A 24932-nucleotide genomic window follows, 5' to 3' on the forward strand; every position below is an offset into this window, starting at 1 on the left:
ATTAGCGTTATGGAAGATGAGTCTATGAGGAACGTGTTCAGCTGCCGACTCCGAGGAGGAAACTGCTTGTTGTCTGTGGCCTAAATATATAGGTTTTATTAGTAGATGTCAGGGAAGAAAACTAAACCCTGTAAGATAATAAATCTCCTCCTATGTTTCCCTTATTATCTCCAGTAATTGTATTATTACACAGGATTCTTATGATGTTACATCGGATCATCTTCTCATTCAGGTCTCTACAATATCGGATCCTCTCAGTGAAGATCTTCTACAGAAGAGAATTTTCCTGATTTACCCATCAAGGATGGATATGGACAGAGACAAGATGGCGGAGAGGATGTTACACCTCACCCTAGAGATCCTCTTCCATCTCACTGGAGAGGTGAGAGATTCTGATGACGTCACATTACATCATTCTTATCTATGGGAATAACAGATGGACAGAACTGGAGAGGTGAGGACTCTGGAAATGTCTGTAGTGAGATTTATTAATGTGTCTCTCCATTACCAGGATTACACAGTGGTGAAGAAGACCTCTAGTGATCGCTGTCAGGACCCTGTGTCTGAGGGATGGGGAAGACCCCTGAGCCCAATCACGGGGCCTCCACCTCACCCCCTGATCCATGAGGACATCAATGACCAGAAGTTCCTAGAACTCATCTACAAGATGATTGAGCTGCTGACTGGAGAGGTGACACTGCTGGGAATGCTGGAACATTATACAGTAACGCTATGAAGGGATCGGGGGGATGACGGTATCATTGTATGTGTCAGGTTCCTATAAGGTGTCAGGATGTCGCTGTCTATTTCTCCATGGAGGAGTGGGAGTATTTAGAAGGACACAAAGATCTGTACAAGAACGTCATAATGGAGGTTCCCCAGCCCCTCACATCACCAGGTAATAGACAGGACTAAATACACACGGCCTATAATTATCTGTATGTAGAGAATGAATTCAGTCCCTGTATGTGTTTCCTCCAGATCTATCCAGTAAGACGACAACACCAGAGAGATGTCCCCGTCCTCTTCTTCCACAGGACTGTAACCAAGAAGATCCCAGTGCTCCTCAGGATCATCAGGTAGATGGAGAGAAGGTGTCAGGAGATCTCCCCTATGATGTGTAGACGGCTGTGAAGGTCTTGTGCTCAGTCTTGTTTTATCCACCAGTATTATATGTTTTATACTTGTGTAATGAGAACGGTGCAGATGGCAGGATTAGAGCTGATCATAGATGGGACTTCTCCATCTGTCGGTGACTTTTACAATATTTGTTTCAGGGTGAAGATCTGACCCATATTAATACTACAGAGACATATGTGAGGGGTGAAGAGTGGTGTAAAGAGGAGATTCCCACATATGACTACCCAGGTGAGTAGTAACCACTGAATGCAGAGAAGTCACAGATTCCTCTCAGTCACCGGCTGTGGCTGCTTTATCGGTGGTGTAGTCCGGCCGTATTACCATGATCACCATTTTGCCTCTAGACCACAACATTCTCCTCCACACAAAACTCCACCTACCCCCTGGTATTAGAAGACGCTGACCGTTACCTGCCCAGATCTGTAACTATAAAGCCAAATGACAGCGTACGTAGAATGTGCTGACAAGATAGAAAATCCCTTGAAGAAAAATCTTATGCTGGGCCTGTAAGAGAAAGCGGAGGGTAATGATGCTGCTGGCTTCCTAGATCCCTGAGATCTTATCGGATGAATCTTCTCTCCCTTCTGTGCTGCTGAATGTCTCATGGTCCCTACAAGAAAAATAAAATGCAAAGAGAGGCGCAATGAGTGTACCTGTGTTAGAATAAAATTCCCTAACTGAATCAGCAGGGTGCCACCCTTGCACAACCACGGTGTGAACGTGAATGGTAGTTGGGGCGCGTGTCCTCGCAGCCCAGAAGGGCACTGCACGTGGGTGTCAGCAATCTCCGCTCTCCTGGTTAGTCCATCTCTCACAGGCTTCCGGACGTGATGTTGAGACCAATCCCAGCCGTAAGTGAACACCAAGGGTCCCAGAGCTTCCCAGCACCGCCCAGCAATCGCAGGTTCTCCCACAAACAGCTGTCCTCCAAGCTGCTCCTGCCGCTGATCCTCAGAGAGGAAAATTCAATGTGAAGCAACAAAAAAAGCGGTCTATAGGAGCGCTAAAGGAGAGGCAGAAACCAGCAAAAAGGGCATAAAATCTCAGCTTTTATCCTTCCTCCAATACCCACAACGCGTTTCTACGGTCACAGCCGTCTTCCTCAGGTGGAATGAAGGAAGCATCAATTATTGCAGCCTTTGTAGGTAGCCCTAGTTGGAACAACTCAGAATCCTATGCGACCTCCCCCTGGTGCTGCACGTTAACCCTTACATCCCCAATAAAAACATTGTTAAAAAAAAACATTTGTTAAACAATCATTATACATTTTGCAGGTTATGACATTCAACCTCATCAATATTCCATAAAAAACTGATGATAAACCCTATCCAAGTAATAAACCCCCCCCAAAGAAAAAAAGGAAAATGAAAAAAAAAAAAAAAAATACAAATTGCACATATAAAAAAGGAAATCAATCATATTCACTGATCTATTAACCCTACCTGGAAGCTTTCTCTATAGTGAGATTCAGTCCCTCCGGATATAACGCACCCAACTTGAACATCCAGTAGCTTTCTCTTCTAATAAGGTTACTCAGCCTCTCTTCACCAAGCTCCTTGATATGGTCAATGATGGTCAATCTTATCTTTCCTGGATCCTTATTGTGACTCCCTGCAAAGTGTCGGGATACACTGTGTAATTGGTAACCCGAGCGGATGTCCTGTCTGTGCTTATTCCATCTTGCATGTGCTGTTTGGATGGTCCTTCCCACATATTGAAGCCCACAAGGGCATTCCAATAGATAGATGATATTGGTGGACTGACAAGTAACCTTGTGCTTGATCTGGAATGTCTCATTGGTAGTATTAGAATGAAAATCCCTCGCATTATCCTGAATCACTCCACAACACAAGCATTTGGGTACTTTACATGCAAAACAGCCCCAGCTGCTATTATCATTTCCATATGACGTTTTATATTTCCGCGTTATGTTGCTTGGTGCTACCAAGTTCTTTAAACTTCTATTTTTTCTATAAATAATATTTGGTTTATTGGGAATCATTGGGGCCAAAAGAGGATCTCCTTGTAGGATGAAGCAATGTTTCTCCAGCAATTTACGCACAATTGATCTCGAATGACAGAAGGGAGTTATCAAACTCCATTTATTCCTCTCCAAATTCACCCCAGGTGTCCTATTTTTATCTTCCATTTTTTTATGGACAAATCTTGTGTGAAATTGCATGTCCTCTTATAAGCATCTTTTAAAAGATTTTTCGGGTATCCTTTCTCCACAAACCTCATCCTGAGTATTCTAGATTCAGTTTGGATGTCTTGGTCAGAAGAGCAATTCTTCCTAATTCTCCAGTATTGGCCACAGGGTACATTCTTCACCCACCCGGGGAGGTGCCCACTGTCAAACCCAAGGTAGCTGTTGACATCAACCGGTTTGAAGTGTGTTGCAGTGGACACCATCCCCAGGTCGTCAAGCCGCACCCATAAGTCCAAATACTGGATGGAATCGGTGGAAATGGTAGCCGTAAAGGTTAGTCCCCGATCATTCATATTGAGATTGTTAGCAAATGTTTCTGCCTCTTCAACCGACCCCCTCCACAGGATAAACAAATCATCAATGAACCTTCGGTAAAAGGCCACCCCTTCTTTTTCAAGACTGGGCTGCGCAATGAGGACGGACTCCACCGCACCCATGAATAAATTAGCATAGCTTGGTGCGAATCTCGTCCCCATTGCGCAGCCCTTCACCTGGCGGTAGAGTTCCCCCTCAAAAGAGGACACATTGTTACTCAGGATGAACAAGATGGCTTTCAGTATGAGTTCCCTTTGTTCAGCTGGCATGGTAGTATCATTCATTACCACTTTAAGGCCCAGTTCATGCGATATATTGTTATAAAGGGCTGTGACATCCAGTGTTATCAGGATGCATCCCGTCATTGGGGGTAAATTCCTCAGCTCACTGATAAGTTGCGATGAGTCCCACACGAAGGATTTTAACTGTTTTACATATTTCTGTAAGAATAAATATATGTAGTGAGATAACTTACATGTTATGGACCCGATGCCCGATATGATGGGCCTACCTGGGGGGTTACTCGGGTCCTTGTGCAATTTGGGTAGAAAATATAGAAATGGTACTTTTATATTGGGCAATATCAAGAAATTTGCGTTCTTTTCTGTTAATGATTTCCCTCTCCTAGGCTCCCTTAATCAAAGAATTATAATTCAAAAACATTTTGATATTTGGATCATCTAATTTCTCATAAAAAACCCTCTTCTAAAATCCTTCTCCCTTCCTCTATATACCATGCCCTGTCCATTATAACTACCCCCCCTTGTCGCACTGCGTATGACGATATATTCATTATCCCTAATGGAGGTAATGGCTTCTCTCTCAGCCCTACTTAGATTGCACCTCCTTTTTGGTTGTGAAATTGCCCTAACTTCTTTCACAACCAGTTGCTGGAATGTCTCAATATGGGGACCCTTATGACGAAGAGGATAGAATTTATCATTGGAATTCCTAACATCAACATGTAGCATGTTCTTAGTGGACTCTGACTCTTCTTGGACACTGGGAAATTTCTGAATATTGGTTCTACTTTAGTTTTTCTCTTCTAATATAAAATGCCTTTGTATGGTGAGTTTCCGGAAAAATTCATTGAGATCCAAATATAATGAAAAAGTAACTAAATTCGCAGTGGGGCAAAAAGAGAGTCCCTTTCCCAATAGGGATTTCTCCTCCTGTGGGAGAGTGTATTTGGAAAGATTATAAATCCCCAATTCCTTTTCAGTACAACCCTCTTTTACTACATCTAATCCATTCTGGGGCTGGCTGCTTTTGATCGCTTCAGTGTGGTCTCCTGATTTTGAGTGTCCCCCTTTTCTGGAACATCCACTCCTCCTACACCCTCTTCTCCCCTTTTTCTCTTGGGGTGACGGCCTGGAGCCACCCAAAAAAGCTGGGTGATTTTGGAATCCTTTAGAATCTCTTCTAATGCTATCGGGGTATCCACCACATTATGTACCCCATAAGAGCTCACCCTTGCGGTCTCTCTTACCAGTGGCATAATCGATAAAGAGCTATTTATAGTCAAATTAGATAGATCAACCTGATTATTAGAACCCCCATCCCTTGAAGGACCATGGGGTTCTTCCAATGCACCTGTTGGATCCCCACTGTTCTCGCCTATCAAATCCCCTGAGAATGGGGTCCCTTCCGTTGTAATTGAGCTTTTTGAGGGATTGGTTATAAATTCTAACACTGTATTATTCCCAAGAACCCCAGACCCCTTCTCCAGTGTTTGAGTGGAGGTGACATCATGTACTGTAAAAATGGATAAATCCATACCACCTGAAATAATATCTCCAACATGAAATCAATCCGCACTGCAAGAAATTGCATTCATTGTGCACATGCCTGTGTGAACTGCCGCCTAGAAAAGCGTGCAGTATAAGAAGTTCTCCATGGACCGGGGTGCCACTCCAAAGTAGTAAGTACAGCAACTTCACCAAAAAAGAAAAGAGAAATACAGGTGGCACTCACCGGTCAAAATCTTCTTTATTCTGTTTCTTTAAAACATGGGCATAGGGAGGATGGGAGCGGGAGTGGAGATGGCGACAGCTGTTTCGTGCTGCAGTGGCGCTTCTACTGGTCTCAGAGGGGAGTGAGCCCAGTCTCACCTCTTAATCAAACCTCACCCCCACTGCTTCAACACATATGCAGCAATTATCAATGACAATTAAAAGATTTTAGAAAAAAATAAAAAAACCCATATACAATCATGAAAGCTTATTATAGGAAAACAGCCATATCCAATCTCTCATTTAGACCAGCAGATTCTTGTGCCCGAGTGCACATGATCCATATGGCCTCTCTTTTCAATAGAAGTTCATGTAAATCTCCCCCTTGTACTGGAAGAGACACCCTTTCCAGGCCAGCAAAAGAAAGTACCTCTGGATTTCCTCCATGAGATTCCCTGACATGCTTCATTAGGCGTGGGACACCTTTACCTGCTCCAACCGAGTTATAGTGCTCCCTGAATCTCACATATAGGGGGCGAATGGTCTTACCGATGTAAAAAGCTTTACGGCAACATAAAACAACATAAACCACATGAGCAGGTGATAAAATCCTTGACAACGTGAGACACTCCCCCGATGCACAGTGTTCTATCTACAATATGGTAATTACAGAAAGGACAATGGCCACACTTATAATTACCATGTGGAACACCCTTGCTTAACCAATTATTTCGTGGCTTCACCATCCGTTTTTTTACTACTATGTCACCCAAGGTAGTACCCCGTCTATTAGAAATAATGGGACCCCTTGCTGCCACCTCTACGATATCCTTGATATCCTTATCACGCTCCAAAATATGCCAATTCCTGCGAATGGCAGATCGTATAACCCCATCCATAGGGCCAAATTTGAAACAAAAAACAAATCTCTTTTCAGATCCACAGGCAGGACTACGATTGCGACCTCCTGCCTGATCAGCCCTAGCCTTAGCTTCATTGAGAAGACCATTAGGATAGCCCCTACAAGGGAACCTATCACATAATTCCTCTGCTTGCTGGTTGTAACCTTCCTGGGTATTATTAATCCTCTTCAATCCTAATAATTGGCTATAAGGGAGAGACCGTTTTACATGATTTGGATGGAAGCTATCAAACCGCAGAACGGTATTTGTGGCGGAGGGTTTATGAAATACCTTGGTCTGCAACTCACCATCTACAACACTAATCTGTACATCCCAAAAATCGAGGTTAAGACCTCCATATCTCGACGTAAATGACATATTCATGCCATTGGACTTACTGAGGTACTAGACAAATTCATCAAATGATTCACGGGGTCCGTCCCATATCATGAATATATCGTCCACATAGCTCACAAAAAGTCTGATATGTCTCAGAAAATTATTCCCCACTTTATACACCTAGTCCTCCTCCAACACAGCTAGAAAAAGGTTCACGAAAGTGCAAGCGACCGGATTTCCCATCGCGGTCCCAGTGCATTGGAAAAACCATGCGTCTTCAAACTTGAATGCATTATGTTTTAAAACAAAGTCAACCCCTTCGCATACAATGTTGACAAAACTGTCACTTCTCTTCAAAGACCCCAAAATCCTCCTCAAAACCACAATACCTGGATCCTCGTGTATAGGCTTTCTACATCAATCGACACCAAAGAGAAGCCTGTTTGCCATGTAATGCCTCTAAGCGCCCCCAAAAATTCATCAGTGTCTTTGATGTAGGAAGGGATATCATGCAATACGGGGCGCAACAGCCAATCCATGTATTGTGACAATGGTTCTGTGAGGGATCCGATCCTTGACACAATGTGGCGTCCTGGTGGAGCAATAAGGGATTTATGCACCTTTGGAATATAATACCAATGGGGGCGGCGTGGTAACTCCGGTAATAACCTTTCAGCCTTTCTCTTAGATAACACACCTAATTCCACGTTTTTCCATAAAAAGCTCGGCAATTCATTTTTATACTTGATCGTCGGATCTTTTGCCAATTTTAAATAAGTAGATGTGTCAGATAACTGTCTCATAGCCTCCATCATGTACTGCTCGTTTTTTAATAGGACTACATTGCCACCCTTATCAGCGTTCCTCACGACCACATCCAACCACTCTCTAATCTCAAAGAGGGCACGTCTTTCAGAGGCCGACAGATTGGGCGGGGCGGTCAGATATACAATGGACTCAACATTCTTCAACACCTGCGTTTCAACTAAATCGATAACATTCCCAGGGGCCACCTGGGGCATGAAAGTGGACGGTACACCGCCTGTAAAGAGTTCTTAGGAGTCTGAAACTACAGAATGAGCCAATTCTGGAGCAGTCAGATCGCACCAAACCTGGGCATCCGTCCTGACATCGGCCAGTGAATTGGTGCCAGCAAGAAACCCCATGGGGCCCACCTGACACGGACTCTCTCCTTCTAATACTGTTTCCTCTGAAACACCTGAAGCAAATGATTTGTGTAAATTAATTTTTCGCATAGCCCTGAAAAGATCTATTTTAAAGTCCACAAAGTTAAACGCTTCTGAAACACAAAAACCCAATCCCTTTGAAAGAACAGACACGTGTGAGCTATTCAGAGCATGATCAGTTAAATTCACCATGTTATCACAAGAGTCTATTGCTGCTTCTGCCTCCATGACACACGTTTCCTTTTCCACTGGCGTCCTGCGCCTTCTCTCGCTTCTCCCCTCTGCGCGTTCTCCGCCTAAAGGGGGCGCCGGAGCGGAATCTGCTGCATTAGCATAAGTCCTTTCTGAATAGCCTGGTGAAGTGAGGGATTCTTCTTGTGCACTTGAGTCAGACTCTTGTCAGATATTCATTCCTATATTTCTTGCCACCATGTTTCCTATTATTTCTCTAGCAACCTTCCACAACAGCATAGGAGGATTTCTCCACGTCCTAATGGGAGACAGGAAGCACGAGAGGTTAAAAGGTCCCTCCCACCTCCCTCTCACCAGTGACTTTCCTGTCCCCCATGGGGCATGGAGCGGTCGGTATGCTGTGTGGCCGGCTGCTGCAGCGTACCTGAAAGATCCAAAAGCCGGGCAGTGGTGGTCGGTGGCGCTGCCTTCCCTCCTCCGATCTGCTCCCGTCTTCTCCTGAACTGGGGACCGTTCCTGACCCTCCCGCGCTCCCCTATGGGGAGTAAAGCGGGCCAGTGATCCCTGACCAGAGGCCTCCTGTAGCTCTCCGGTCTCTCCTCCTCCCCCTGCGTGCAGTGCAGGGTCACTTCCGGGTTATATGGAGGATGCGCTGTCATGGTGGCCCCTATCCTGTTGCCGGCGCGTGGAGCTCGCCAGCGCTTGCTGGGCCTGCTTCGGGACCCGTCGAGGAGGAGGGGGAAACAAATGACTGCGCTGAGGGCGGGGTTAATCTGTTATTAACCCACCGGAAGACGCCGACAGGTAAGATGCAGAATCCCCTGTTAGCATGGACGGGTCTTCCTGCCCTGCGTCTGCAGAGCCCAGCGCTGCCACAGTAAGTGTCCTGGTGTGGTTCCTAGTGGTGCAGTCCAGGGTTTAGGTCCTCAAAATACTTCTCCCCCTTGTTCCATAGGGAAAAAAGTCTGCCCATAAGAGCACCAATACATCCAGTAAGTCGGCCAAATGTGCAATATGCAGCACAAAACTTCCCTCAAATTGGGAGAAGCTATGTCAAGCTTGCACGGATAAGGTGGTTAGGGCTGAGCATCTGTCATTGATCGACAAAGGATAAGGTGGTTAGGGCTGAGCACCCGTCTTTGATCGACGAAATCCGCAGCTTGGTTACCCATCAGGTTCAAACCTCTTTAGCTGCCCTGCCCCCCCCCTCCACCACCTCCACTCCCTCCGATTGTGGGCTCACCACCCCCAAAAAAAACCTAAAATTCAAATAGACGATTCGGGTCCGAATCAGAAAGATCATACAATTCGGGATCCGAGAATTGGGAACAACCGGTAACCTCTAGGTCAGCCGACACTAGGAAGTGCCTCCTTTTCACGGAATATGTGGAAGAGCTGGTCAGTGCAGTACGTGCAACTATGGGCCTAGAGGACGAACCCGTCACGCAGACAGCACAGGATCGCATGTTCGGCGGATATGAGGGGCCTAAACGAACATGTTTTCCAGTTCACAGGAGCGTAGCAAATATGATTTCCCAGGAATGGGAGTATCCAGAAAAACGCTACTCGGCCCCTTCAGAAGTCCGACATAGATTTCCCCTGGAGGGAAAGGAATTTAAATGGGACATCCCGAAAGTTGATGTCCAGGTGGCAAGGGTGGTAAAAAAGACGGTTCTGCCGTTTGATGATGTATCCCAGCTTAGAGACCCGATGGACCGTAAAGCAGAAAGCCTCCTAAGAAAAGCCTGGGAAACCTCTGCCTTTACTTTAAAATCAGGAATCGTATCCACTTGTGTCTCTAGGTCCCCCTTCCAATGGATTGAGGAGCTAGAGAGCCATATTTCTCGTGGTACCTCAAGGAGTGACCTCCTTAACTCCCTCCCTATCTTGCAGAGAGCTACGGGTTTCCTGGCAGATGCATCAATGGAGATGATCCGTGCCTCTGCCAGGGCTATGGTCCAGTCAAATTCCGCCAGGCAGGCCCTCTGGCTTAAAACATGGAGCGGGGACGTTACATCCAAGGTTAAACTCTGCTCTTTACCCTTCAAAGGTGAACATGTCTTCGGCCCGGCCTTAGATGAAATTCTAGAAAAGGCCACAGATAAAAAGAATGTGCTTCCAGAGCAGAGGACCACAAGAAAGCGTCTTTTTCGAGCCCCCCAGAGTCAGTCATCCCAACCGCGAGGAAAGGGAAAGACTGGAAGATGGAGCTACGCTAAAGGGAGAGGCAGGAACATCCTGGTCCCCCAGCAGCAGCAGCAATCACAAGAAAAACAATGACTCGACCCCGGTCGGGGAAGGCTTTCAAGGTTTTTTCCTGCTTGGCAGTTGATTTCCAACAGCCCCTGGGTCCTCAGTGTGATCAGAGAGGGTCTACTGCTAGAGCTCGAATCCCCCCCCCCGCGGGTTATAAGAGTTACCTCCCTACCACCTCGGGAGACCCCAGCACTAAAATCCGACATTCGGCTTCTACACTCAAATGCCATCTCTCGGGTCCCTGTGGAGGAACAAGGAAGGGGGCATTATTCCAGATTGTTCCTAGTAAAAAAGCCCACAGGGGAGGCAAGAATAGTAAATCTGAAAGGCCTCAACCGACACATTGCATACCTCAAATTCAAGATGGAGTCAGTAAAGACCGCCATTCCACTGATAGGGCCGTCGTACTTCATGGCAACCATAGATCTGAAGGATGCTTATTTCCACATCCCCATACATCCTTCCCACAGGAAGTATCTGAGGTTTGCGATTCGTCAGGGTCCGGAAGTCAAGCACTTTCAATACAATATGCTTCCCTTCGGAATATCCTCTGCCCCTCGAGTGTTTTCCAAAATTATGACAGAAGCTGTGTCCTACATCAGAAGCCGGGGTATATCTATTGTACCTTACCTGGATGACCTACTGATAATAGGGTTCTCCTACCAGACCCTGGAAGACCAGGTAGCCCAGACTCTGGACATTCTCCAATCATTGGGGTGGATCCCAAATATAAAGAAATCACAAATTCAACCCTCTCAGGAGGTACAATTCTTGGGAATCCTACTAGATTCAAAGAATCAAATGTCCTTCCTACCGGAGGAACATCAGAGATCAGTAATGTCAAGAGTCTCAGATTTCAGGGGTCAGAGGTCCCCGACCCTCAGGTCAGCCATGTCCATACTAGAGTTAATGACCTCCTGCATCCAGTAGGTGCCCTGGGCGCAGGCCCACTCCAGAACACTCCAGTCCCATATCTTAAGAAACTGGAACAGGGATCATACCTGCCTGAACAAAAGAGTCCAGACCCCAGGAATAGTGAGGGCTTCGCTAGCATGGTGGATGGACCGCAAAAACCTGTGCAGGGGAATTAACTGGTCCCAGATCCCCTTGGTTACATTAACGACAGACACCAGAAAATAAGTCTGGGGAGCCGTAGTGTCTCGACAGCCATTCTAAGGGTTATGGAGGCAGAAAATGAGTGCAAGATCCTCAAACTTCAGGGAGCTGAAGGCAGTGGAGGAAGCTCTCCTGGCAGCAAGACACCTGGTCCAAGACCAACATATCAGAGTCTACTCGGACAACATAACAACAGTGGCACATCTCAAGCACCAGGGCGGCACAAGATCCAGCGACCTGGAGGGCCTCTCAGGCCGAATATTTTGCTGGGCCGAAAGACACCTCCATTCACTGACAGCGGTCCACCTGAAGGGTACGGCCAATCTTCAGGTAGAGTTCCTGAGCAGAAAACGCATCCAGCCCGGCAAGTGGACCCTGAATGGAAGAATCTTTCAAACACTAGTCAGCAGGTGGGGCCTCCTGGAGGTGGACCTACTAGCCTCAGGAGAGAATGCTCAAGTGAGGGACTACTTCTCCCTGAACCCCAGGGACAGATCCCCGGGAGTGGACGCCTTCGCCCACAGGTGGAGGTTCCATCTGGCATATGCCTTCCTGCCAGTTCCGATCCTTGCTGCAACCCTGAGGAAAATCAGGGAGGATCAGACCCCAACCATTCTAGTAACTCCGCTATGGCCAAAGAGCTGGTATTGGCTAATCACAGAACTACAGGTAGACGGGCCATTTATCCTACCCATAGAAGAAGACCTTCTCTTGCAGGGTCCTCTATATCACCCAAACCTCCGGGGAATGAGGTTAGCGGCCTGGTTTCTGAGGCCCAGATCTTGAGGGCCAAGGGGCTATCAGAGGCGGTAATTAAAACCCTCCAGAAATCTCGGAAGCCGGTCACCATTGCCATATATAATAAAATATGGAAAATATTCTCCTCATGGTGTCTGCCAGACCTTCCCGACCCAGAGAACCCTAACATTTCCCGTATCCTGGATTTCTTACAGAGGGGGCTGGAACTAGGTCTAAAACCTAGCACACTGAAAGTATAGGTATCAGCATTAAGCTCTATGTTTGACTGTGACTTGGCTAACCACAGGTGGATAAGAAGATTCATGACATCTGCCGCTAGGCTACATCCAAAATAACTAGTTTCTGTTCCGCCATGGGACTTGAATGTGGTGCTTATGGGACTCACTCAATCACCCTTTGAGCCTCTGTCATCCTGTACTTCTCAGCTCCTCACCTATAAAGTAGCCTTCCTTATAGCAATAACCTCAGCAAGGCGAGTAGGAGAGCTTCAAGCTCTCTGTCAAGGAACCCTACCTAACAGTTAGAGACGATTCCATAGTTCTCTCTCTTGATCCATCTTTTCTACCAAAGGTTGTGTCTGACTTTCATATGTCTCAGAATATAATTCTACCTTCATTCTGCCAAAACCCAGCAAACCCCAAAGAGGAGATGTTTCACACACTGGATGTAAGACGTATAATTCTCCACTACTTGGAGTACACCAAACCATATAGAATCGACCACAACCTATTTATCCATACCTCTGGTCCAAACAGAGGAAAGAAGGTGGCAAAGAACACCATTGCCAATTGGATTAAAAAGGCTATCTCTGAAGCATACCTGGCGCAAAACATCACTCCCTCTGCAGGGATCAAAGCGCATTCAACACGATCTACCTCTACTTCATGGGCTGAGAGGGCAGGTGCATCTTCAGAGCAGATTTGTAAGGCAGCAACCTGGTCCTCCTTACATACTTTCACTAAACACTACAGGTTGGACCTTGTGTCCAACAGGGATCTAGTCTTTGGCCGAAAAGTTCTTCAGGCCGTTGTCCCCCCCCCCCCCAGTGCAGTATAGGTTGTTATGCCTCCTATGCTGTCGTGGAAGGTTGCTAGTGAAAATGGAATTAGACTTACCGGTAATTTTGGTTTCTAGAAACCTTCCACGACACCACTATTTCCCTCCCTGCATTCTTGGACAAATTCTGAGAATCTTAAGGCAACCGGTGCTATGGTAATCAGTTATAAGTCACTGTTGAGAGGGAGGTGGGTGGGACCTTTTAACCTCTCGCGCTTCCTGTCCCCCATTAGGGCGTGGAGACATCCTCCTATGCTGTCGTGGAAGGTTTCTAGAAACCGAATTACCGGTAAGTCTAATTCCATTTTCTCTTGTAATGAAAGAACCTTTGTGGTTTCTGATGGGTTTATGATTTGATGTTTATCTCTCAATGGGAGATCGATATGCTGGAAGGTTGCCAGATTTTGGTCTGAGGCCTACTCGAGTAGCGGAGAACAAACACACACAGAGACAGGGTATGTATCTGCAGGATGTTCCCCATTTCCTGATTTAATTAGGTAGCTTATATGCTCATTCGAGTAGGCGGTAACATTACATCATCACATTTCATTGGACAATTGATCATTCAACAGTAAGCATAAATGGTTTCAACCAATCATATTCATATTCGTTAACCAATCAGATTGTACTCGGCTGTTAATTATTAGTATTTGTGCAGACGTGCTGAAAGCTTTAATAGGTCTTGTGTAAATTACACAAGACCCCAATATCATTCTCATTAATCTATCCTCATGACAGTTATAGCTCCATTAGCCTCATTAACCTGCCTTACTAAGTATTCATGGCCCCAGTATCTACCTAACATGTGGACGTGTAGTTTCAATGTCCAACTGGGTGCAGTAAGCAGTTTATCCATCATGTACAATTTCTTATGAAGAATAAGGTTATAGGTAATCATCATTGTGAGACAGCATTTTCATATACAGAGTATGCATGTAAGACCCCAGAAATACATTGATACTAAAAGGACATATAGAATTCCCTGTCAGTCCCCCCTTTTGAGAACAGATATGACTCTACCATTCACATATAGGTACATTCAAAGGCCTAATGCCAGTGTCGGACTTCCTATCCCTTCTTCTGCCGAATTCCCCATAGGGAAAGGGAGATCATATCTAATTCTCAACCTCAAACCATTTGCTCATAATCATCATTATAAGGTTTCAATGTAATGTACATAGTTTTAGTAATAGACGCATCAATCAATCTTTGAAGTAGTCCTCTGATACATGGTATGCAGCAGCATCCACAGGTCACAAGTACTGCTGCTACTACTGCCAGAGAGATGAGGAGGCTGGACACAAGATGACTCCATCTACCGAACCAGGATTCCAACCAGTCCATGAAGGGATTGTTGATACCCGAATTTTCTGCCAATTCTTCGGACAGGGATGTAAGACCCTCCAACGCCTTGGTGATACTCCCATCCGAAGTTGGGCCTAATTGTTCAGCTATCCCTTTTACTGCATCCCTTGTGTAATTTATAAACCTTTGCTGATTATAATAAATATAATTTATCCAATCCACATTTTTATTAATTGTCACCCACCAAAAGAAAATTGATTCAAAACATGCTGCTATCTGGTTCCTGGCCTTGTACTCATCCGGTACCCCTCTGGGTACCCCTATATTGTCTATATAAACTCTAGGATCAAAGGACCCAGCAGGTACTGATCTTCTATTTCTGTGCAGGGTTTCAACATTCATTCCACCTCCTTTAATCTCTTCTGATGAAATTATTTTAAATGGCACGAGCACTTGAACTAGAGCACAGCTGCCAACCCAACTTGGTGGCAACCTAGGCCTTAATTTCATATCTCCACATAACCACCATATGTCACTCCTTGCTATAGTTTGGTTTTGAAACCAACTGGCTTTAAAGCCTCCTGTATCTGTATTTATTGGGATGGTGATGTGACAAAACTCTGAAGTTAGATTTCCTACCCATCTTCCTGGTCCTGTTCTCAGGAAGCAAGTGTAGTCACCTGGATATGCATAAACTCTAGGTGGTACCTGATCAATTTTTGCTATTGGATACCGGACTGATAGAGATTGACATAAAACATTATCACTAGGGTCATATGTGGCATTATACAAAGCTAGAATACACTGTAAGTCTACTTGATCCTGTTCTGAATATCTGAGGGGAATAGTCCCTAAATGGGGCCTAGCGGTTGCACATGCAATACAATCAGTTTTGTTATTTTGCTCTGTAGTATACTTCATCCATAGCAACCATTCATTCCTCTCTGTATAGCCTGTTTCTACGGCTAACTTCTCCTCATAGCCTAATTCCCTAATTCCATCAACATCCAACATTTCTCCTGACCTTTGGGGTTTGTCCTCCTCTTGCTCCTTGTCCTGTGCAGGAACAGCTTTTAACCAAAATGTTCCCTGCTGAACCTGTCTACCTGGGGTATACAGTCCCAATACATAGAGACCTTCATCTCCAAGAGAGGGTTCATCCAGTGTTATAAGGAGAGGATTGCAAGAGAATCTCCAGTCCAAAACCTCTGGATCACAACCCCATTTTGGAATGGGTACAGCAATATTCATCCTCTTGAGGAGAGGCTTTCCTGATGAACTAACACGAGTCATGGCTTCCTCTGGCTTATACCCCCATGAAGTTCCCGTGTTCCAAGCTGCATCTGACCAAGAATTACAGTTCTCATTTCCAGGTCTAGTTACACAGATATATACCACCGCCCCTTCAATTCCTGTTAGATATTTATAATTGGGGTTGCTACTCTTCTTCCCAAATTTAAGATTCCATTGACACTTCACTATCTGACACAAGTCCACCCTAAATGTAGCTGTTGCTGCCTTGGTGTCAAACCACAAGGTTACTGATGTGCTATTCTGAAGTGTCTCGTCCATTTGTCCTTCTTGCAGTAAAGCTGCCAACATCATCAGGGACAGGACCCTCATTCTTCCGCTCCAGGACCTCATAGTAGCTTGTATGGACCGGTCTTCCGTTTAACTCTACGGATGTGGCTTAGCGGGGACCATCAACCAGTGGCTCCAGTGGTCTTTGTGTCTTTTGGTCAGCAACCAATGTCTGGATTAACTAAAATAGAATCAAAAACTTATTTATACACAAATGGGAGTCCCTTTTGGACTCCGGACCTGCTGCAGGGGTTGTCAAATAGTTACAACATCTATGTGGACAAAAGAGTACCTCAGTTGTGGTAGCTTCTGACATCAGGAAGGCTTCCAGTCCCCTGAAAAGAGATCAACACACGAGCACATACTTCATACATCTTACCTTGGGCAACCTGTATGAAGTCAATCTGCAGTCATTGAAACGGATAGGAGGGCCCAGGCGCACGTGTATGTCTATGGCATCTTTCTAGTCTATCTGTGTTGTGCGCATCTAATGTATGTTAATGTAAAGCTAAACAGGTGGACCCAGCATCTTTCTTCAGAGCACATAGTTTTTGTCTTCACTCACGTGCGTTGAGTCATGAGCCATCACATGGTGCAAGGGTTTTAGCAAACATACCCACTGTCCCACCATCCACGGTTCTGAGCTCCAGCTTCCGACCAGACTTCAGTCTCTTCCCCGGTTGGTGACCGAGTCAGAGCCTGTAAGATACTTAAGTCTAACTGGTTATCTTTAATGCTCACCATGACCAGTGGAGGCGCCTCAGGGGTCTCCCAGTACCTTGGTCTTCTGGCTGATTCCCAGCCACTTTGTTTGCTTCGTGCTTCACGGGTTCCTTCTCATATGTACCCTCACTTCCACTATGGCAACCTCTTCCAGGGCCTGTTGGTGTAAGAAAAGACCTTTCCTCCCCATATGGGGCTGCAGTTGTGGGTTCACCTGAAAACAATGACTTGTATATGTGGTGTCTTGCTTACCTTAAAGCCCCCTAAACGCCTCAATGAGTGCCGTCAACTCCACCTCCCCTGTAGAGTTATGAGGGAGGAGTGGTTCTGCTTTCTACTATATCATGCTGTGTGATCGCCATACAACCAGGTTCTTGGACCTTCCGGAAAGAAAAACTCAAAATCCAGATTAATGAGAGATACCTTTATGATTAGCATATTAAAAATAGCGGACTCTCCTCTCTTCTCCCCCCCTTTGGAAATCACCATACTAATACCGAATAGGGGGCAGAGTGGTGGATTTCCATTACACATATAACGGGATTTTCTCTTTTTTTTTTTTTTCCCTTTCTTTCTAACACATACTAAAAGCATTCCTTATCTTTACTACCTGACAATTGCCTTCCATGGATATCTGACACCGCTTCAAGTCAAAGGCAACGTTGTACCTTGAACCATCTGCCTCTCCTTTTTTTCTTATCAACATGCATTCTAAAAAAACTTGACATTAAGAAAAACTAGCTGTACACCTTCTACAAATACGTATTATGCTATAATGTGAATCCAGTGAGCAAAGCTGCAAGCTGCGCTTCTACCAGGTACGTCTCTGGTTCTCCATTATTTAATGGACATCTGACAAGATTATAATTTTCTATGTCACCTAATGAAATTCCGTCGACCCAGGGAGTTGCAGGAATACCATGCACATTGAGCCTAAATACTTTATACTCTGGAAATCTGTCTGACAGAAATCCAAAACCAGTGAGCTGTTGGATATACCCTCCTGGTATAATTTTGACAATTCTCCAACCTTCAGGAGATATAATCAACATTAATCCAAATGTGCAATTAGGGCACGACATTTTCTCATGGAATATTTGGCACACACACACACAAGGCAAGCTCAGACTATAAGACAGAACTTTTCCTATACAATACAACCCACAATATACACCACTCAACAGGTGCCTCCTCGATTCCTGACACGGAACCGTCTATTGTGGAAAACTTGTCCGTCTGGGCTTTGCAATATAAACTGTTCACCAAACCTCAGGTCTCGTAACGTGTGACCTTTCAACGCATTACTTAAAGGGATATGCGTGTTTAATGCTAACAGCACCCACCAATCATCTCCTCGCTGTATGTAATGGAATTTCTTCACATTCGTACCTGGGACTGTCCCAGCAAATATCCATCTGCCATACAAGACATGATTTGCATCAGATTTTCTCTTGAAAATCGCAGTCTGCAGACAGAACCTACAGTGGCCTCTCATTCAAACAGAATTTCACACATGAGATCATGCGCTTCCACTTATCAGCAGAGAGTCTCAAAGGTCATTCACATTCCTTCACACAGATTCAGTAAACTGTTAACTCCTTAAGCTTATTATCTCCTGGTGCTTCTGCTAAAAATCCTATCTATGTTTTCTGGTTGATACTTGACCGTATTGGGGCTAAAAATTCTCCTGGCTTGTCCTAAAATGTAAAATGCCTATGGCTTGCGGACCCATACTGACTGCACTTCGCTAACTCAATGTACAGGCCGCACCTAGACCGTATCTCTCTATCTGCCTCTTTCTCTGGTTGCTATTCACTTATTCTCTTAATATACGCTGTTACTGTGTGCCCACGTCTCAACAAGTGTACTTCATTATCACTCCGCTAGCAATATCTATGCCGACTGCACTGCGCTAATTCGATACATAGACTGCGTGCCGTTGTTATAAGAGGTCCCCGCTCACTGTTTGAACTTGCGTGTCCTAAACTGAAACTGATCAGTTGATAGGCATCAAACCCATGGGAACCTTGATAAGAAGGTTAACTATTTAGTGGTCTGGCCAGACCTCGTGACCCACCTGGTCACCTAACACTAAATCTCTACGTACTCAGTATGAGATGGCACTTCTCTACAGTTATAATAAACCTATATATATACCAGAGAGCAAATCCAATTAACTGTAGGCAGACTAATATGACCCAAATTTTCTTATTAGCCCAGTAAAAATCTTTTCCCTCAACTAAACCTGCTGAGCCTTGTATACTCAGAGATCTTATTTATCAACCAGAAGACTAAAGCTATCATTAGTATGCAGGCTAATGTAATCCCTACTACCTCAAAGTTCTTTAGCACCATTAGAGGGCAGTTTGTGCGTATCAGACAGAATAGAAGGTGGATAGACCTATCCTGTCTGTAACGGCGTTTTAACACCGTAATAGAACCTCTAGCACTCTCCAAGAGGACGTACACAGCCTTCTTTATGCGTATGCCGCCAGAGACGTGTCCTCACATGAATCCTGGCAAGCCAGTTACCATGGAGAGACGCTCCCAAGGGGCAAAAGCACAGTAAAGAATTCCTAGTACCCTCAAGGTTGGTTCAATCATTCATGCGCAATCATACGTAGCAGCTTTTAGGTTTCTCCCTCCAGCATACGTATTATGTATCACAAGGATATTCTACGGTTCTTAGCGCTGGTATTTAAGAAGACAGACTATACTGTACCCCAAGAGCCGGTTCAGAGCATGTAGCAGAGGGGAGACACAGAATTTGTAAGAATCAATGGCTCTTACCTTCACCAGTGATTTTGATCTGTGTGTCCTCTAGGCCTTCAGTCTGCGGGTGCCGGATTTCAGGATACTGGGGTCTTCTGTTGTAACCAGCCCACCCAGGGACGCCAACTGATGGGTTTGTGATTTGATGTTTATCTCTCAATGGGAGATCGATATGCTGGAAGGTTGCCAGATTTTGGTCTGAGGCCTACTCGAGTAGCGGAGAACAAACACACACAGAGACAGGATATGTATCTGCAGGATGTTCCCAATTTCCTGATTTAATTAGGCAGCTTATATGCTCATTTGAGTAGGCGGTAACATTACATCATCACATTTCATTGGACAATTGATCATTCAACAGTAAGCATAAATGGTTCCAACCAATCATATTCGTTAACCAATCAGATGGTACTCGGCTGTTAATTATTAGTATTTGTGTAGACGTGCTGAAAGCTTTAATAGGTCTTGGGTAAATTACACAAGACCCCAATATTATTCTCATTAATCTATCCTCATGACAGTTATAGCGCCATTAGCCTCATTAACCTGTCTTACTAAGTATTCATGGCCCCAGTATCTACCTAACATGTGGACGTGTAGTTTCAATGTCCAACTGGGTGCAGTAAACAGTTTATCCATCACGTACAATTTTCTTATGAAGAATAAGGTTATAGGTAATCATTATCATGAGACAGCATTTTCATATACAGAGTATGCATGTAAGACCCCAGAAATACATTGATATTAAAAGGACATATAGAATTCCCTGTCAGCGTGTTGGGGCGCAGCATGTGGTTCTCTTGGCAGCCATGAGTAAGGAATGAAAACATGGGGTTATGACCTGATGAGCGATTAGCGAGGGACTATTGTTATGTTCACACCTCACTAGGGGATTATTATACCTCTGCTAATTTGCATTCTTGGGGCCTCTTGAATCTATTTGCACTGGCAATACACATACTATTCCCTCCCGCTGTCATAAGCTCAGCACTTTTGTTGCACCTAGGTCTCTTTCTGACACTCAGCCATACTACTATTGCATTATTTTGTCGATTCTTATATTTGTGAGCTATTTAGCAATAAAATAATCATGTGATTTTATATGAGGATATAGACTCCTTCTTTTTGCATGTTTTAAATGTAATGCTCTATTTAATTGGCCTCCCCCTCACTCGACTATCCCCTCTCCAGTCCATCCTTATTGCAGCAGCCAGGGTTGTCCATCTGGCTAATAGGTACTCGGATGCATCCACTCTTTGCCAGCTGTTACACTGGCTTTCCATTCATTATAGGATCCAATTCAAAGTACTTGTTCTCACCCTCAAAGCTCTCCACAGTGCAGCACCCCCCTACATCTCCTCCCTCATTTCTGTCTATCGGCCTAGCCGATCGCTGCGCTCTGGAAATGACTTGACTAACCTCTTCACTAATCCATACTTCCCACTCCCAACTCAAAGACTTCTCCCGTGTTGCGCTCCTATCCTCTGGAATGCTCTACCACAAGAACTTAGGATCAGCCACAAGTTGCATAGTTTTAGGCGCTCTCTCAAAACACATTTGTTCAGAGCAGCCTATCACATTCCCTAATCAAAGTCATTTTATGTGTAAGTGTGCATGTGTAGCCCATTCACTATCTCCATCCATCCCTTCCTCAAGATGGCTGGACTATCATTGTAAATACACACCTGTACTTTGTATCTCCCCCACCTCATTGTACAGGGTGTGCCATTTATATGGATACACCTTAATAAAATGGGAATGGTTGGTGATATCAGCTTCTTGTTTGTGGCACATTAGTATAATGGAGGGGAAAAAATCTTTTCAAGATGGGTGGTGACCATGGTGGCCATTTTGAAGTCGGCCATTTTGAAGTCGGCCATTTTGGATCTATCTTTATTTTTTTCAATGGAAAGAGGGTCATGTGACACAAAAGTATTGAGATTTTCACAAAAAAACAATGGTGTGCTTGGTTTTAACATAACTTTATTCTTTCAAGAGTTATTTACAAGTTTCTCTTTGTTTACAGCCATTGACGTGTCACAGAGGTTAACATGAGAGGAGCGGATAAAAATTATGTTGATGTCTGTTGAACGCAGTACCGGGTCATTGCAGCAGATTTCAATGCAAAAAAACCCACACAAGAAATCTGTCACCATTCCCATTTTATTTAGGTGTATCCATATAAATGGGCCACCCAAAAAAGTTTGCCTCATCACTAAACATAATGTTCTGTGTAAACTGAGGGTCCTGTTCCAATTTTTGTTTTGCCCATTCTGCATATTCATGACACCGATCTGGTCACCAACCATTCCCATTTTATTTAGGTGTATCCATATAAATGGCCCACCATGTAGATTGTAAGCTCTCATTAGCAGGGTCGTTATATTTTGCTTCATTGAATTATTGTTAACGTTGTTACGACTGTTGTGTTTGAAACTGTTAAACTGTCAACACTGTGGAATATGTTGGCGCTATAAAAATAACGTTTTTTATTATTATTATTATTATTATAAACAGGAAAAAGGCTTCTCCCTTGTGTGAGTTTTCTGGTGCCTAACAACATTTGATTTATGTGTAAACCATTTCCCACATTCTGAACAGGAAAAAGGCTTCTCCCCTGTGTGAGTTCTATGGTGATTAACCAAATCTGATTTCTGGTAAAAACACTTCCCACATTCTGAACAGAAAAAAGGCATCTCCCCTGTGTGGGTTCGCTGGTGCTTAGCCAAATCTGATTTCTGGTTAAAACACTTCCCACATTCTGAACAGGAAAAAGGCTTCTCCCCTGTGTGGGTTCGCTGGTGCTTAACCAAAGCTGATTTCTGGTTAAAACATTTCCCACATTCTGAACAGGAAAAAGGTTTCTCCCCTGTGTGAGTTCTCTGGTGTTTAACAAAATCTGATTTCTGGATAAAATATTTCCCACATTCTGAACAGAAAAAAGGCTTCTCCCCTGTGTGAATTCTCTGGTGCTTAACCAAAGTTGATCTCTCGTTAAAATACTTCCCACATTCTGAACAGCAAAAAGGCTTCTCCCCTGTGTGAGTTCTCTGGTGTCTAACAAGATTACATTTTTGGTTAAAACATTTCCCACATTCTGAACAGGAAAAAGGCTTCTTCCCTGGGTGCGTTCTCTGGTGCTGAACCAAATGTGATTTCTGGTTAAAACACTTCTCACATTCTGAACATGAAAATGGCTTCTCCCCCGTGTGAGTTCTCTCATGCCTAATAAGGTTTGAATTCCAGTTAAAGCATTTCCCACACTTGGAACATGAAAATCTCTTCTCCGTTGTGTGATTTTTTTGTTGATTAAGAAATGACTTTTTGAGGGAAAAACTATTTCTATATTCTGAATGTGAAAATGACTTATCTTCTTTAGGAGCAGTTTCTTTTTTGATGCTTATTTTCTTACTTTCATTTTCCTTAGTAGTCAGTAATGAATCAGAAGATGGGACCTGTTTCACAGGATCAGATGACAGATCTTTACTGTAAAGGGATGCTGGTATATCTGGAGCAATGGCAGTCACTTCAGTTGTATCCTGTGGGATTTCGAGATCATCTGATTTAAAAATTGAAGATATCAGCTGTCCTGATCTCCTGGTAGAGTCACCTGCAAAGAAAAAAAGATAATTATTTTAAATAAAATATCCTTGAATTTTGTATTTTTGAAAATGGCTGCTTAAACCGCCAGTGAAAATGGCAAGTTATGTAAAAATATTGAATGACTGTCTAAGTCAATGACAGTTCACAGTCTAATAGATAAAGTTAGAGGATGAACCAGTAGAGTGTGGTGTTCAACTGTTTGTTCATTCTGCCTCCCAAATATAATAAATAAAAAGCAACCCATCAATGATATGTAGGCGAAAATACCACCAATAACAACTCCTACTCATCTCACAAAAAACAAGTTCCCATTCAGGTCCATCATCTGTCAGAGAAAAAACAGATGTCCACATTATTAATGGCTCAAAGACTCTTGAAAAGCAACATGGCTTCCATAAACAAATCCAGCAAAATGCACTCTTTCCAAGTCAACTCTCCCCCTGGCTTCTGAGCTTTGCAGTGTACCTAAACCACATTTACCATCCCTGTATTTGGCATCACTGTAATGAGAAGGACCCACTTAGTTTCCTATGTGCGTGTCTAGTGGAGCACAATCCGGGCATTATGTGCTGGGCAATAATATGGCATATTTCTAATCTTCACTCTCCAACATCCCCTGTGTGCTAATTTCCACAAAGTGCCTGTGGAGTCAAAATAGTCACTACTCTTATAGATTAATTGACCGAGGGTTATAATTTCCAAAATGTAGTCACTTTATGAGGATTTCTACTGCTCTGGATTTCTGACATTTTGTCATATTGAGACTTCCGCAAACGGTATGTCCCATTTTCTCTGGGATCTGCTCCTGTGACATCTGCTTCTGTCACCAGGTGCCATCTTATTCACTCTGCAGGCTGCACCGGTGATGGAGGCGACATTAGAAACAGAAGCTGTAGGCGGCACAGGCACTGTTCAGCCACTAAGATGAGGGTGCCTGGGACCAGTAGTACTGTCCAGTCTGGCAGTATATATGTGTGGGTGCTGTCCAGGTGAAGTTATCTGCTCCCTGCTTCAGCACCTGCTTGCCCTCTTGCTTAACGTGTAGAAATGCAGTAAATATATACAGTAGATATGCGCTACATACACAGATGACCCTGATCTATGAATTACTGAACGTCTCCATGTATGGCTGGGTAGAGCAGGCTGGGGCACACGTACACTTAAGGAGGTGATCAAATTGATTGTGAAGCCGTACTCTGTCCTGGATCTGTACTATGTTGGATGATGCAGAGTCAGCAGTGTTGCAGCCGGCTGCGCTGATCCTGCCACCTGCTTGAAAAGGACAAAGCTGCCGCCCTATGTCTGCGTGATGTCACTACACTGCCGGCTCTCTTCTGTTGCAAAAAAGAAGGGATCCCTGACGAAGGACACTGAAGCCTCAGAAACGCATTGGATAATATCACTCGGTTTTGCAATAGAAGAGAGCCGGCAGTGTAGTGACATCACGCAGACATAGGGCGGCAGCTCTTTCCTTTTCAAGCAGGTGGCAGGATCAGCGCAGCCGGCCTGAACGCTGCTAACTCTG

The 24932-nt window shown here is 44.4% G+C and overlaps 2 protein-coding genes across 2 annotated transcripts; one reads left to right on the plus strand and one right to left on the minus strand.

Moving 5' to 3' along the window:
- Positions 1–469: 469 nt before the first annotated feature.
- On the plus strand, positions 470–14734 carry LOC141063352 (uncharacterized). Its single transcript, XM_073557395.1, has 5 exons — positions 470–691; positions 775–898; positions 982–1079; positions 1278–1368; positions 13657–14734. Exons 1-5 carry the CDS (start codon positions 470–472, stop codon positions 13773–13775), a joined length of 654 nt encoding a protein of 217 aa, XP_073413496.1. The 3' UTR covers positions 13776–14734.
- A 1764-nt stretch (positions 14735–16498) lies between these two features.
- On the minus strand, positions 16499–23439 carry LOC141063300 (uncharacterized; the record flags this gene model as incomplete). The annotated part of the gene is made up of 1 exon (XM_073557357.1): positions 16499–23439. A coding segment is annotated over one exon (1128 nt), but the record flags the coding sequence as incomplete, so codon positions are not given.
- Between the last annotated feature and the right edge of the window lie 1493 nt (positions 23440–24932).

This window comes from Dendrobates tinctorius, unplaced genomic scaffold (genome assembly GCF_039654945.1).
Source record: "Dendrobates tinctorius isolate UK_male_01 unplaced genomic scaffold, ASM3965494v1 ptg000249l, whole genome shotgun sequence".
Classification (NCBI taxonomy): Eukaryota; Metazoa; Chordata; class Amphibia; order Anura; family Dendrobatidae; genus Dendrobates; species Dendrobates tinctorius.

Excerpts from the sequence above, each read along its gene's own strand:
- LOC141063352 (XM_073557395.1), top strand. The coding sequence starts at position 470 with ATGTCTGTAGTGAGATTTATTAATGTGTCTCTCCATTACCAGGATTAC. Across the intron at positions 1,080-1,277 it reads GTGCTCCTCAGGATCATCAG|GGTGAAGATCTGACCCATAT; the intron begins GTAGATGGAGAG and ends TATTTGTTTCAG. Across the intron at positions 1,369-13,656 it reads TCCCACATATGACTACCCAG|GGCGTGGAGACATCCTCCTA; the intron begins GTGAGTAGTAAC and ends GTCCCCCATTAG.